Here is a 14,573-nt window from a genome sequence, read left to right as displayed (position 1 = left end):
TAAGAAAATGAAAATACGCAAGTTTCTGTTTATGCTTATTTATGAAATTTGCCTACCTTCCAAGTGTGTCCCCAAGCCACCCACCAAAGAATGATGCAATCATTCCACCAACTGCAAAGCTGGATACAGACAGGGACCAGAGCATAGTGATTAGTTGAGCAGCTGCCACAGTCTCTTCCTCAGCCCAAGGGGTTGGTTTTGGGTTCATTGAGTATGCAATTGTGGGCAGTTCATCTGTAGTGTTGGTAACATAGTTGTTGATAGTTTTTCGGTCATCCACTGGAACACCCAAAACATGTCTATAGTGAGATATTATTATCTAGGAGATAAAGAAAAATAGCTTTACTATTTCAAACATTCTATGTGTTTTTGTTTGTTTTGTCTTTAAAGTGTTTGTTATGTGTTTAAGTAGTACCATCTCAATTATGTGTTTTATATACATATAAACATGGATAGATTTGTTTACAGTTGGCCATATCCTATAAAACAGAGGTTATAAATTCCATTGCCAACAAGAACCAGGGAGGAACAAATAAATAAAGGGAACATGTAATACTTTGATGACTGGGAGACTAAAATACATTTTCTACCATTTGGGACTAATACAGAATGGTCAGGATTATAGAACTGGAGAGCAGGAGGAAGCTGCAAATGTGAAACTGGTGCTGGATGACCTTTAATTTTTTAACAGAAAGTCAGAAATCTGAGTTTTTACGTAAAATTTTTCAAGTTTTTTATATTGGCAACTATTGAAATTGAAACTATTCTGCAGGCTAGGCTGGGCATGGTGGCTCACACCTATAATCCCAGCACTTTGGGAGGCCGAGGTGGGTGGATTGCTTGAGCTCAGGAGTTTGAGACCAGGCTGGGCAACATGGTAAAACCCCGTCTCTACGAAAAATACTAAAAATTACCCAGGCATGGTGGCACACGCCTGTAGTCCCAGCTACTTGGGGGACTGAAGCGGGAAGATTGCTTGAGGCTGGGAGGTTGAGGCTGCAGTGAGTCAAGATGGAGCCACTGCACTCCAGCCTGGGTGACAAAGTAAGACCTGGGTCTCAAAAAATATATATATTCTGCAGGCTAAAAAGATACATTTTCATGCTAGTATTACTTCTGCACAGCAGGATTTAAATTGACATATACATATTTTAACAGAATCATAAAAGTGGATATAAGAAAAAAGACTGGAAAAGTTAAGATGAGGGTCAAAAATAAAGTTAGTGTACAGAATTCAAACACTAGGTGGTATATCTTTGTTGGAAGTGAGCTATAAATTTACCAGTAAACTTCCTAGCCACCAGGGCAAAGACAGGAAAACAACCAGGTATATTATTGATGAATTCCTAAGATAACAATAACAGTGGCCCTTGAGAAGGCATTGAGACCTGAAGGAAGTTTCTCCTGTGGGTCCTCATAGAGTTAAGTTTGTAACAGAATGAACAACATTGAAAACTAAATTTCATGGAGCCATATTTTGTAATGTGCTTCATATAATTCAGATGAATTATAGGACATGGGAGGAAGACGAGGCCATCTTCCTCCCATGTCATTCTTCTCAATGATGATTTGGTCACTATTTAGCATCAGTGAGCTGGGAGGGTACTCTCTGAAAAGGACCTGGAATGCAGCTGCTCTGCATTACTAGTTATGGGCAAAGGCCTATTTGGTAATGCCAGCTGAGTGAGGGGAATAATTGAGCATCCTCTTATAAAAGAATTCTGATCAAGACATTTGCCTCAGGCCGGGTACCGTAGCTCACGCCTGTAATCTAGCACTTAGGGAGGCTGAGGTGTGCGGATCATTTGAGGTCAGGAGTTCGAGACCAGCCTGGTCAATGTAGTGAAACCCTGTCTCTACTAAAAATGCAATAAATTAGCCAAGCATTGTGGCTGGAGCCTATAATCTCAGCTGCTCAGGAGGCTGAGGCAGGAGAATCACTTGAACTCAGGAGGCAGAGGTTGAAGTGAAAATCTCCAGCCTGGACGATAGAGCGAGACTTTGTCTCAAAAAACTAAAACAAAAACATTTGCCTCACTAGAAGGCTGCCTTATATGAATAATATGCATAGAAAAAAAAGGCTGGAAGGAAATATCCAAAATGTTCTCAGCAGTTTGCTCATTCTGGTAGAATAATTATGGGTATTTTTTTTCTAATACTGTCTTCAGTAGGCATGTGTAATTTTCATAACCATACGAAAGTGTGATTTTAAAATCCTTTCAAATAATCCTAAACCCTTTTTTATCAGTCATTCAGCTGATAAAAAAGGGCTTAAAAATCTCTTATTTAATGGTGTTTCAGCAGCAATTTAAACACAAAAGGAAGGGCCTGTATATAGAGAGAGCACTAACTTGGACGCCAGCATGGGGATCGCTGTTTTTAGTCTGGCTCTGGGACTTCAATTGAAGGATGTGAAACCTTAGCCTAAGCTTCCCTTTAAGACTGGAGGGAATGGTTTAATTTTTAAAAAATTTTTAAATTTTTATTTATTATTATTATCATTTTGAGATGGAGTTTTGCTCTTGTTCCCCAGACTGGAGTGCAATGGTACAACCTCGGCTCATTGCGACCTCTGCCTCCCAGGTTCAAGTGACTCTCCTGCCTCAGCCTCCCGAGTAGCTGGGATTACAGGCATGTGCCACCACGCTCAGCTAATTTTGTATTTTTAGTAGAGCCGAGGTTTCTCCATGTTGGTCAGGCTGGTCTTGAACTCCCGACCTCCGGTGATCCGCCCGCCTCAGCCTCCCAAAGTGCTGGGATTTCAGGTGTAAGCCATTGATCCCAGCCAGGGATGGTTTAATTAATGATGTGATAAGGTCTTCCACAAAAAGAGAAGGGGCTCTATTAATCAAGTCATGGTGATGTTGAATGTTAAATTGTTAAATGATGTTAAATTCCAGGAAACCTGCTAAATTGGCATGTGTTGTCATCACCCACACAAAAGAGATATGACTCTTGTCTCTTGATCCCCAGCACTATGCCCTGAATCTCTTAGCCTGCCACACTCCTGATGATTGTGGCACCTAATTGGAGCACATCTTTCAGTAGGAAGCACCCCTTTTCAGGTGATGGATTATGGTCAGCGTGTATTTCACATACCCACACCCTGCAGTATCTTTCATTTTCCTTGGGGCCCGATGTTCTAAAAGAAGCAGAGGAAATATAATGGACTTACAGAAGGCATCCAAAAAATGTTTGTACCTTCACTTTATGCCCCCTCTTCCCCAAGTTCCTCTTCTCTCTTTCATTAATTCACTACTCTTTATTGAGTACCTTCTTTGTGCCAACTACTGTGCTTGGCACCAGTGATAGGAAGAGGAACAATTCATCAGTCCTGCCCTCAATGACCTCACAGTCTAGTTAGAGCAGAGGGGAATGAAGTCCTGGTTCCCCAACTTATGGGCTTTGGGAACTGAGAATAACATACCTCTCCTGTGTATTCATTAAATACCAGAATAAGGATGTACAAAATATATGGGAAAAATGGTTGAAGTAACTTGATTAAAAATTCACCCAAAGAGTGATCATGGAGAAAATCCAAACTTTGTTGAACTTCTTGAATATTATTCTAAAGTTTTATATTACTTTGGATCACTTATGGAAGACAGGAATGGTGGGGGAAGGACCATAATCTCTTTTAGTTTAGGGCTTCTTAAGGTTTTAATATAGACTGGAAATGGGCATAATAAGGTTGTTGGGAGGATCCAGTTGGGGAGATCATATGTTAAAGTACCTGATGCAAATAAGCAGGTGCTCAAAAAATGTGCCCTGAGTGAAACATCCTTATTCCCTGGCACTTTTCATTCATGTATGGCTGAGAGCTCTGAATGAATGTTGCAATGAGCTCTTTTTTTTTTTTTTTTTTAAGTTTCCTTCAGCACATGATATTCTGCCTGGAGTTTTCTGTGAGCTCAGCAAACAGCAGAGTCAGAGATTAAGAATTATTTATTGCCTCCTTCCCCCCCGCCCCCCGCCCCCGTGATTGTTAATTGAGGAGTCAAGGCCAAGTTATCAGCTTTGGAACAGTGCACATCGTACCTGACAGGCCAGGACCTTGTGTCTGCCACGTGGACACCCTTTATCTCTGTGTATGAGGAACATATGATATCTATCACTGAGAGAACTTGCCAAAAAGAGAACTTGTACATATTTCACTTGCCTGTTGAGGTGCATTGATTACACCAATGTCATATCCAAACTGGAAGGAACCCAGCACAGTGGTGATAACAGTGAAAACCAGGGTCCCAGTGACCTGCAGGGGGAGAGACACAGGGCAGGGAAACACCAGGCAATTTCAGTTTCCCATCTTTCTGCAAGGCTGCAGCTTGAACTTCTCACAGGCTCCATAGGCTGGTTCTTTCCCCTCAGTATCGATTTGCAGTATGCCCTGTGCTCCAGGCTGGCAGGTGGTGTTCATACAAGAATGTGAGAGCCATTCATCATTTCCCCTATGCTGCTAAAACTCAAAGAAATTTGGGACAGCTTCTTCCAGGGGAGGAAACAAACATTCTTTTCCATATATGTGTATGAGAATAACATACCTCTCCTGTCTATTCACTGGATACCAGAATAGGGATGTATAAAATATGTAAGAAAAATCATTGAAATTACTTGATTAAAAAAATCCACCCAAATAGTCATCATGCAGAAAATCCAAACTTTGTTGTTATATATATATATATTTGTTGATATATGTTGAGATACATATATATATATTCAGAATCAGGACTGAGAACTAGAATAGCTGCTGACGGAAAGGAGCCACCAAGATAGAGCCATTATATCATTGGGAGCAGTAAAATAAGACACCAGTAATAAAGAGATGGGGAGCTCTTTTGGACGTTGACATGGTGACAAAAACACCTCAATACTCATATAAGAGGCATTAGCCTTTATCATGTTCTGCATCAACATCCAGGGAAGGATACTTTTCAGGATTTGTATCTAGTTCAGCCTAGAGTTGTAGGATAAGGGCCATTATTTTCTCCCCAACTCCATGTAGCTACAATGAAACTGTGTAGAAAAGGGGCAGAACATTCATCCCCATTAACATATATACACACAGTATATGATATATGGTCTATGTGATTATGAAAGGGGCAGAACATTCATCCCCATGAACTCACGTGATAGCAAAATTGTAGAAAGAATCCAAACATTGTTCAATGGGGAATAGTCAAATAGATTCAGATACATCATAACACATACATCAGATACATATCATATGCTCTGCAGCAGTTCAAAGGAATAATATGATCATGTGTACTGACTTATTTTTAAGTGGCAAAGGAAGTTATGTAATCTAACTTTTTTTAAAGGCTTAAACATGAGTTTAATTGTTTGATTTAAAAAATCAAACAGTTATTTGATTTGTGTATGGTGTATATAATTCATAGAATGTTTTCTTGAAGAACAAATGAGTTGATGGTCCTTGGGGAGAAATGTGAGGTTGGAGAAGGAGAGTGAAGGAAATTTTTTCTTGTATTCATATGATTAGACATTTCGTAAGGAAAATATTTCATGTACGTTATATAATTTAAATTCTTTTAAAAGCTTGGGATATAGTAGGAACTTTGTTGTGTAAATGAATGAGTTACATCAACATGGATTCCAGTTCTCACTCTCTTAGTGGGTATATGACCCAAGCCACTTCCCTTATAGGAGCTTCAGTTTTTCTCTAAATTTTAAGGTGATACTAAATCCCCCTATCCTGGTATAAAGCCCCAGTATAAAGAATAGCAAATTAGCCAGGACCCCTCATTACCCTGAAAAGCTGGAGATCACAAACTTTACAAAGTATTATCACAGAACCACCCCGGGAGCCCATGAAATTATTTAGTCCAGTAGTTCTAAAATCAGACCCTACTTGGAGAGCCTGTTACACATGTAGCTTCTTGGAGACAGCCCCAGACCTTCTACTGGATTAGAATCTCTGGGGCAGGGATAAGGAATCTGTAGGTTTACAAAGCTTCCACCCCTTTCACTAATATAGCAGGTATCGATACAGACTTTCCCTCCTAACACTTCCTTCTCTGAAAGAAAGGACTTCAAAGTTGGCCCCAAAGATATGGTTATATGATACATATGTATTGCCCAAAAGAATAATATATATGTGATATATAATATTGTATAATATGTTTATTTGATATACATTGGCCAGGCATAGTGGCTAACACCTGTAATCCCAGCACTTTGAGGGACTGAGGTGGGCAGATGGCTTGAGCCCAAGAGTTCGAGACCAGCCTGGGTAGCATAGCAAGACCTCGTCTCTACAAAAAAAATACAAAGATGAGCAGGGCATGGTGGTGTATGCCTGTAGTCCCAGCTACTCGGGAGGCTGAGGTGGGAGGATTGCTTGAGCCCAGGAGGTCGACGCCGCAGTGAGCTATGGTTGCACCACTGCACTCCAGCCTGGGTGACAAAGCAAGACCCTGTCTCAAAATATATATGTATATTTATTTTACATATTTATATATCATTTACATCTGATGTTTATCACTTATATCTTATATATATTTATATATCATTTATATCATATATAGATATAGCTTAACATTTTATGTTTATTACATATGAATTATATATATTACACATAAAATGCATACACACAGTATATGATATATGGTCTATGTGATTATGAAAAATTATGAATTATCCTCTAAAATGTAACTTGACATCTAAAACTCTGTGAGTGGCTTAGATAGCCAAAGCTAAGATGGAGTTTTATTTACTTAGTTGATGGTTTCTCCTTAAATCTTTTTTCCCCTCAAGCTGTTTCCAAGGATAGGGATTTTGATCCTTTTTACAGGTAGTAACCATTGTCAGAAGTGACGGGATAAGGAGTACCCTGGGAGGGCTTTAACCCACTTCCTTCATACTCTCCACCACTAAAATCAGGACAATCTGATGTAAGATGCAATGCAAACAGATTCAAAGCCTAATACTACTTATGCTTACTGCATGCCTGTTCACTATGTGGATTATCTCATTTACTTCTTATATTAGTTTTCTATTGCTGCCATAACAAATTACCACCAGTGCAGCAGCTTAAACAACACAAATTTATTTATCTTAAGGTTTAGCCAGGCACGGCAGCTCATGCCGATAATCCCAGCATTTGGGAGGTTGAGGCTGGAGGATTGCTTGAGGCCAGGAGTTCAAGACCAGCCTGGGCAGCATAGCGAGATGCCCATCTCTACAACAACAAAAAACATCTATAGATGGAAATCTGGTACAAGTATCACTGGACTAAAATCAGGTTGTTGATAGGCTGTGTTCCTTTCTGGAGGCTGTTGGAGAAAATTTGGGTTGATGGTGGAATTCAGTTCCTTATGGTTATAGGTCTAAAGTCTGTTGTTTTGCCCTGGTTATAAACTAGGGGCCATTCCCAGCTCTAGATGCCACCAAATGTCCTTGGCTACTGGTATCCTTCTTTCATCTTTATAGCCAGTAATGAGAATATCAAGTCCTTCTCATGTTACATCTCTCTGTCACTGACAATATTACCTTAATCTCATCTGTAAAGTCTTTTGCCACATAAAGCAAGATATTCCCAGGTTCTGGCGATGAAGCTGTGGACATCTTTGGAGGATGATTATCCTGCCTACCACATTCTTCATGGCAGCACCATTAAAGTTCCCATTTTATAGATAACTAGATTAGTTTAACATCTCACAGCTAGTAAATAAAAGAACAATGACTTGATTCCAGATCTTATGCTTTTAACTTCTTGGTTATTTTGCATCCCTCATTAGTCAGATACAGACATTCAAAAGTCAAGCACATCTGAAAAATCTAGGACCATAATCTTTATAAATTAAAAAAGCTAGGAGCATACATATCCACAGAATTTACCACTTGTGGGTGTTTAGCTGTTTGGCTTCAAACACCCAGAAATCTCAACCACATTTTCCCACCACCTACCACACAAATCTCTTTCCCCCTACCTACCAGTAGAAACTTTTGGTGAGGTCTCCAGACAAAAGTCCAAGAAGGCAAAGCCTACTCAGTTGCGTATCTGTAGCTGAGCTGAAGAGGAACCTCAGGTCTTCCCACCACCAAGCCCAAGACCACAATATACTTCCCCAATGTCATCCCTGCATTTTCTTTTCTTCTGTGGCACTTGGTTTCTTAGTGACTGCCACTTGCTACTTCATCCCTGGGTTTCTGCTCTCTGGGGGTTCTCTCCCTGTCCCTCTACCATACAAACATGTAATTTATTGCTCCTTATTTTAAGAGTCCAATCGGCAGCCATGCTAATGGTGAGCAGAGGCGACACAAATTGAAGTTGGGGTGATAGCGATAGCCGCAGCAGATTTACTCCCCTATCATCTCCATTAGTTCTCCCTTGTCACTTTACAGGGAGCCTAAGTCACAAAGTCCCACATTACTGTGACAAAAATGAAAGCTAATTTTTAAAGATGCTGGATATCCCATCCTATTCCTTTCCAATCAAATTGTTCTAAGTCCTTGCTATAGAAATTCTGGAGCTGCCTCTAAGATCAATTTCTCATTTTATTAGAATAACAAAAATAGCAACTATGAAAGATATAGGAGAGTTTTTAAACGTTTAGAAATCTTAGCGTGTTATTAAAGTCCTTGTCCTCTGGTCTTCCTGGTTTCTTTTTGAGGGTTGGCTGTGGTCCTGCCACCCCAGGGCCTGCAGTTCCTTACTTTAACTCCCCAAGATAATTTCACCAGGTTGGTCAGACAAGGAGCAATCTCATCCATTTTAAGCAGGTCACTTGAATTTCTGAGAATTTCCAACAAAAGTGATTATCCCAAATATCAAAATCTCTGAAACTGTTTGATGGCATTTCCTTTTGCTTTCTTTTTCTTTATCTTTTATTTTCAGGTTTAATTCCCCTCTCTGAACTCCATGTTAAAATGGCTCCCTCCCCCTCTTCTTTCTCCAATGTTGTGAAATGAAAAGAAGTAATGTTTATAGTCAGCCTTGTGTGTGGCTTGGCTCTAGACTTGGTCAGAGGAGGTTCTGTTTCTAAGAGGGGAAATTTCCGAAAACGACCAAGTCTTAATAAGCCCTGTCAACCTTCATTCATCCACTCTAATGTCCAAGAAGTTGACATAAGAAAAAGTATATAAGTGCCACTGAAAATAACAAGAAATTGGAGAGGATCTTAACCTGTCCAAGTTCTGAGGTTCTAAATGGTTTGCCTGTTTTCTCAGCAACCCTGTAGGTAGGAATTATTATTATCGTTTCATGTATGGGGGAGCTCACATGGAAAGAGTAAATGATTTGTCCAAAGGCCACATACCCAGGAAATACAGAAGATCTTCAAGCCTTTTCTCTTAACTTCTTCATAGGCTACAAGGTGTTCAGCTTGCACTTTAAAAAATGCTGCCTTCATTAGGAGCTTCATAACTTTAAGTTAGAGAAACTAGATTCCATTTCCATTTTAAAATATGCTGCTGGATAAATGTGGAAGGGCAGAATAAGCAAATGGCTGAACTTCAACATAAAACAGAATGTAGTGTTTATATTGTGGCTTATAAGTCATATAGGGTCTATTAGAAAAAACAAATAGATGTGGGAGTCAGAAAAGCTCCAAAAGAGTCCCAGCTAGGCTCCTAACATCACTGAGTGTAAGTTTCTTTGCCTAGAAATGGGTATAAAAATAGTTAATGTGATTACTGTAAAAACTAAGATAAATAATGTGGCCTTCCTATAAACAGTAAAAGGGCTACAGGACAAATGCATCTTTAATCATGTCTTTATCATCACATTCATTTCTTTTGTCAAACAACCATGTGTCAACTTTTCATACTTTACCAGTACTCTTTGCAATACCACAAAGTACATGAAATCATTCCTGTTTTAGAGATGAGGAAACCAGGGACCAGAGAGGAATAAGGAGCATACCTAACACCACACAGCTAGTGACAGACACTCTAGGGTGGGAACCCAGAGCTGATGATCTTAAACCCCACTGCTAACCTACAGGGCAGGTTTTTCCAGCAACTACTGATTGACTAGATAGGGAGGAGAAGCTTATACCCTTTTCTTTAAACTACATGTCTCCAAAAGCTAAACCAAAGGTGATCTTGCATGCAACTTTGGAAAATTCCAGGGGCTCATCGAGTCACAGAATTTTTAAGTTGAAAGAGACCTTAGAGAGCAATGGATTCCTGTCTGATTCCTCCATTCTTCAGTTGTAGAAACTGAGGTTTCACAGGCTAAGTTGTTTATGTTATTTGTCTGATTTCTATGAACATTTTGGGCATATTCAGAGTGACAACTCAGGTCTCTTAACCCCAGTTCCTTGCTTATCCTACTTCTTTCAAAGTCTGGATAGATTCACAAAGCTGAAAAACATTGCACTTTACCTCAGTTCTCATTCTTTCTGGGTTCCATTGTTAGGCAGTTCCTTAGTTATCAAGAAAAGATCTACAACATAATTTCAAAAGCCCCTGAAAAAATTAATGATAGTTTTGAATGAAGCTTGAACATCTGCTATGTGCCGGACACTGTGTTAAGCACATTACCTTCCTTTTCGCAGTATCTTTCAAACTTTAGTTATTTGATTACTACCTTCATGAATTTTGCCAAATCTACATGCCAGCTCTGTAGCTGTTAACTTAATGTTTGTCTTTATAGTGACCTTAAAGTTGTAACTACTTTAGCTTTATCCTGGGCTATAATACTCATGAAATCATGATGTGCTAATTATTCTTTAAATACACATTATATAAACACTATATAAATAGTCTTTTATAGTGTTTATTTAACTTTATATATAAACATAAAACATATAAATAGTGTTTATATAATATGTATTTATATAATATATATTTAAGGTGTTTATATATTTATAATATAATTTATATTTTATAATCAATTTATAATATACATACTATTTAAATAATATATATTTAACACTATTAATAATTATATAACTATTAATATTAAAATATTTGTTGTCTAAGCCTCTCTAATATCATCTTATTTAATTACTCCCAAACTCTAAAGTACTAGTATCATCCCTGAATATCCCATATTATGTCACTGAGCCCAAGTTTCTTTGCCTATAAAAAGGGTATATTGTATCCCAATATGTTCTTGTTTTCTCATAATAGAGAAAACCCAAAGCTCAGTTAAATAACATAACCCAGGCCTCACAGCAGGTTACTGGCATTGGTAGAACCCAGATCCAAGTCTGGCTGACTCCAAAGCCAGTGCTGCTAACCATGCCATCTAATGACATAAAGGAATGTTCAACAGAGTAAGTTGCACCAGATCAGAACTTAAAGGTGAGACTCTACAGGGCACAGATTGATTAACTTATATTATTGTGTGTACAGGGGTGGGTGAGTTTATTTAGGAACCATGTATAAGGGAGCAAGGACACTATATCCTTTATATTTTTAAGTTTTTTTTTAAAGTATCATATCTAGAGAGAAGTTGAAACAGTAGTGCAGTGATCATTCCATAACCTTCGCCTTTATTCACCAATGGTTAACATTCACCACATTTGTTTAACTCTCACTCTGTGTGTGTTTGTGTGTGTGTTGTTTTGGCTGAACCATTTACAAATAAGCTGTAGACATTTGTGTCATTTCACCCCTAAATACTTTAGCATGTACAAAGAGCAAAGACATCCTCCTACATAATTAGATACCATTATTATAACCAAGAGTGTGTCATTGATACAGTAATATCATTTAAGGTGCAGCCCATATTTAAAATTTCCCAACTGTCTCCAAAGTTCCCTTATTGCTGTTTTTTTCTTCCTTCCACAATCTAAATCATTTGTTGCGTTTCGTTGTCAGTTTTTCTTAGTCCCTTTTAATCTAGAACAACCCTTCTACCTCTTTTATCTCTCCTGCACCGACATTTTTTAAGATTCCTGATGTGTTTTCATGATTAGATTTTGGTTAATCTGCCTTTTTTTTTTTGGTTAGGAGGGGACATATTTCTTTAGTAATATGGTTATGCACAATTACTTGAAAAAACTTATGCAGACTAGTCAGTTAACAGAGCAGAAATCCTTAAAACCCCAATTACTGAATAAGAAACAGTTTTTCAATTGGCAAAGTAAAGAGAATTAATTTTGATCTGTATACCTATACCCTACCTCCCCCAAATCCTCTATATGACTTGAATGTATTCCCCTATCTCCTGAAAACCAGAATTGAAATGAATATAATGCTGCTTTACCTTATCCTCTGTCATTGTACTAGTTGGGAGTCTTCCTGTCAATTCCAGGTCTTGTGTGAGTGTGGCACATGCACCTGACTAACTCCTGCCTGTTTATTCGCAGCTCTGCCTAGGCCTAGTTATGCATTGCAGGAGGAGGAGCAAGGAGAGGGAGGAGTTGGGCTACCCAGACCTAAGAGTCCAAGTCTAATCTTCTCAGCAGCAGCTGAATATTGATGGAAATCTAATCAATAAGTGCTTTGCTTTAGCAACCTGTGGCTTCAATGCCTTTGTTCCACTAGGAAAGAAAATGGGAGCAGGTCCCTTAGGCATGAGTTACAAACCAGAGGCAATCACATTTCAAGGCATGTGTTATGTGGCAGTAATTGGGAGCAGGTGAAGAGAAATCTTTGGAGGCTTTTGTAGAAGATGAGATATGTTGAGCTGCCGTGCTGTGTTGTGGAGCATGGGAGGCACACTGCACTCTGCTCCACAGATAATTAGTGCTGTGGTGTTTCTGTTTAGAGCTGGGCTGTGTGGCCCGAGACCATTGTTGACTTGAATGGTTACCTGGATGAGCTTTGGATAGTTATGGACTTGGGTTTGAATCTCAACATTTTACTGGGGAGTATAACCTTAAGCAAGTGGCTCGCTGTGACTTTTCTCTGATTAGTTTTTAATTTTTGCCTGACAGAAGAGAAATAACACACGTTTTGTTTTGTTGAGTGGATTAAATGCGATAATATGTGAAAGTGTTTGGCATAGTCTTAACTTACAATAAGTACTTAGCAAATGGCGGTTGTTATTGTTATTACTGTTATTATTGCTTCATGTATGTCAAGAAGCACTTGCTGGAGGCTTTAATGCAGAGTTCTCAAATAAATCTGCTTGATCTTGGGCCTTTCTAAGTATCCCTTATGATATCCAAACCGCGTGGGGGTTCAGGAGATATCAAATTTATTGAGCTTTAAGTGTGCATGGCAACTGGGGCCACAGAGTCCACTGAGGCTCAAATGGAGCCAGTCACCAGCAGAACAAAAATATAACAAGCAGCAACAAAATGAGGGGTGTTATGAAGAAACAGGGTGAGAAAATGAAGGATTAGAGGAGATTCAGATTTCACCTTTTTATTTTGCCACCCTGTTTTCATTTCTGTCACCTCTGCAAGGTGACACACCTGAAATGTTTGGTTTGAGAAGAGAATTCAATTCAAACCACACACTTTTACTGAGCCCTGCACAGTTTCATGCTCTGAGATGACTGAGATAAATAAGTCACAGCCTCCTCTTGCTAGGTGTTTATAACATATAAGATGAGACATATGTAATGCAGACACAATACAATAATTTCTTAGTGGAAAAGCATGAGCAAATATTAATAGTAATGATGGTTAATCTTTACTGAGGTCTTGCTGGGTGCCAGGTGCTGCTCTCAGCACTTGACATGGATTAACTCGTTTAGTCATAACATGAGGTGCTGTGTGTCATAGTGCCAAGCTTTGGGGGAGCAGCTTTGAAGTCAGACTTTAAAGCGCCCAGGTAGCCACACTGACTTTCCGCATCAGTTTTGGCTGGTGATGGGCACGCGCAGTTGCCAGAGCGGTCCACAGTCAGGAGCGGTTCCATGGCATTTGCCAGTGACATGACATTCTGCAGGAAAGCGTCTCTGTGCCGCGTCGTAAAGGATACCTGCTGCGGTTTACCAACCTTTGTCTTTTGGACCTGGCTTTTCAGAAACGAAATTTGCCTTGAGTGCGCGGGCGGCCAGTGAGCCTTTAATCTTGTGCTCAGCCTCAGCCGGCGCGGAGCGCGGCGGCAGGAAACCATTCTCTTCTCCCATTGGGAGCGCGACTCGCCATTCACCAGCGAGCCTTCGGGGGCACCCTGATCAGTTTCCTCAGGTTCAGCCAAGGCCTCTATGGTTCTGCTCTTTCTCAGAAATGAATGAGTAATCTCTGCACCATCTGGGATGTGCTAAAACTTTATCTCCGTGCGGGGAAGGGGTACGATTCAGTTACATTGATTGCATTGATTGCTTTTGCCTGCGGAGAAGTGATACCCGATTCCAGACTTTCAGGAGAGCGTGTCTTGGCGCCCACCGAGGAGTTGCAGGTCTCCTCACTGGCGTCGTTGCGCTCCTGGCTGTGGTGAAGTCAGGCTTTTTGCACTTTGCCATTGGAGTAGGCGCTATTCAATAACGTGCACGAGTGCCCGCAATCACCCGGAGATTTCCACTGGGCGGGGCAAAACCAGCTGTAGGCTTCATGCTTTTAAACCCCCTAGTTCCCATTCGGATTACTTCGCAGATTAATGTAATCTTAGTGGATGCCAAAAGTTCTAGGTGGTGACAGGACTGAACAGAGGCCCCCCCTCCCCCTCCCCTTTTTTTCATTGTTATCCTTCAGTACAATGAGAATAGT

The 14,573-nt window shown here is 39.8% G+C and overlaps 1 protein-coding gene across 2 annotated transcripts in view; it reads right to left on the bottom strand.

Annotated features, from left to right (window-relative positions):
• SLC2A2 (solute carrier family 2 member 2) overlaps positions 1 to 12,273 on the bottom strand; it is a 37,429-nt gene extending 25,156 nt beyond the window's left edge. For both annotated transcript variants that reach the window (XM_010361268.2, XM_010361953.2), the window contains exons 1-3: positions 12,176 to 12,273; positions 4,160 to 4,252; positions 57 to 319 (exon numbers count right to left, since the gene is read on the bottom strand). In XM_010361268.2, the coding sequence (XP_010359570.1) occupies positions 57 to 319; positions 4,160 to 4,252; positions 12,176 to 12,190 (371 nt within the window). In that variant the 5' untranslated portion in view covers positions 12,191 to 12,273. The remainder of the gene's footprint in view (positions 1 to 56; positions 320 to 4,159; positions 4,253 to 12,175) is intronic.
• Between the last annotated feature and the right edge of the window lie 2,300 nt (positions 12,274 to 14,573).

This window comes from Rhinopithecus roxellana, chromosome 1 (genome assembly GCF_007565055.1).
Source record: "Rhinopithecus roxellana isolate Shanxi Qingling chromosome 1, ASM756505v1, whole genome shotgun sequence".
Lineage (NCBI taxonomy): Eukaryota > Metazoa > Chordata > Mammalia > Primates > Cercopithecidae > Rhinopithecus > Rhinopithecus roxellana.
Note: the sequence above shows the minus strand (reverse complement) of the source record. Positions and strands in the feature narration are given on the sequence as shown.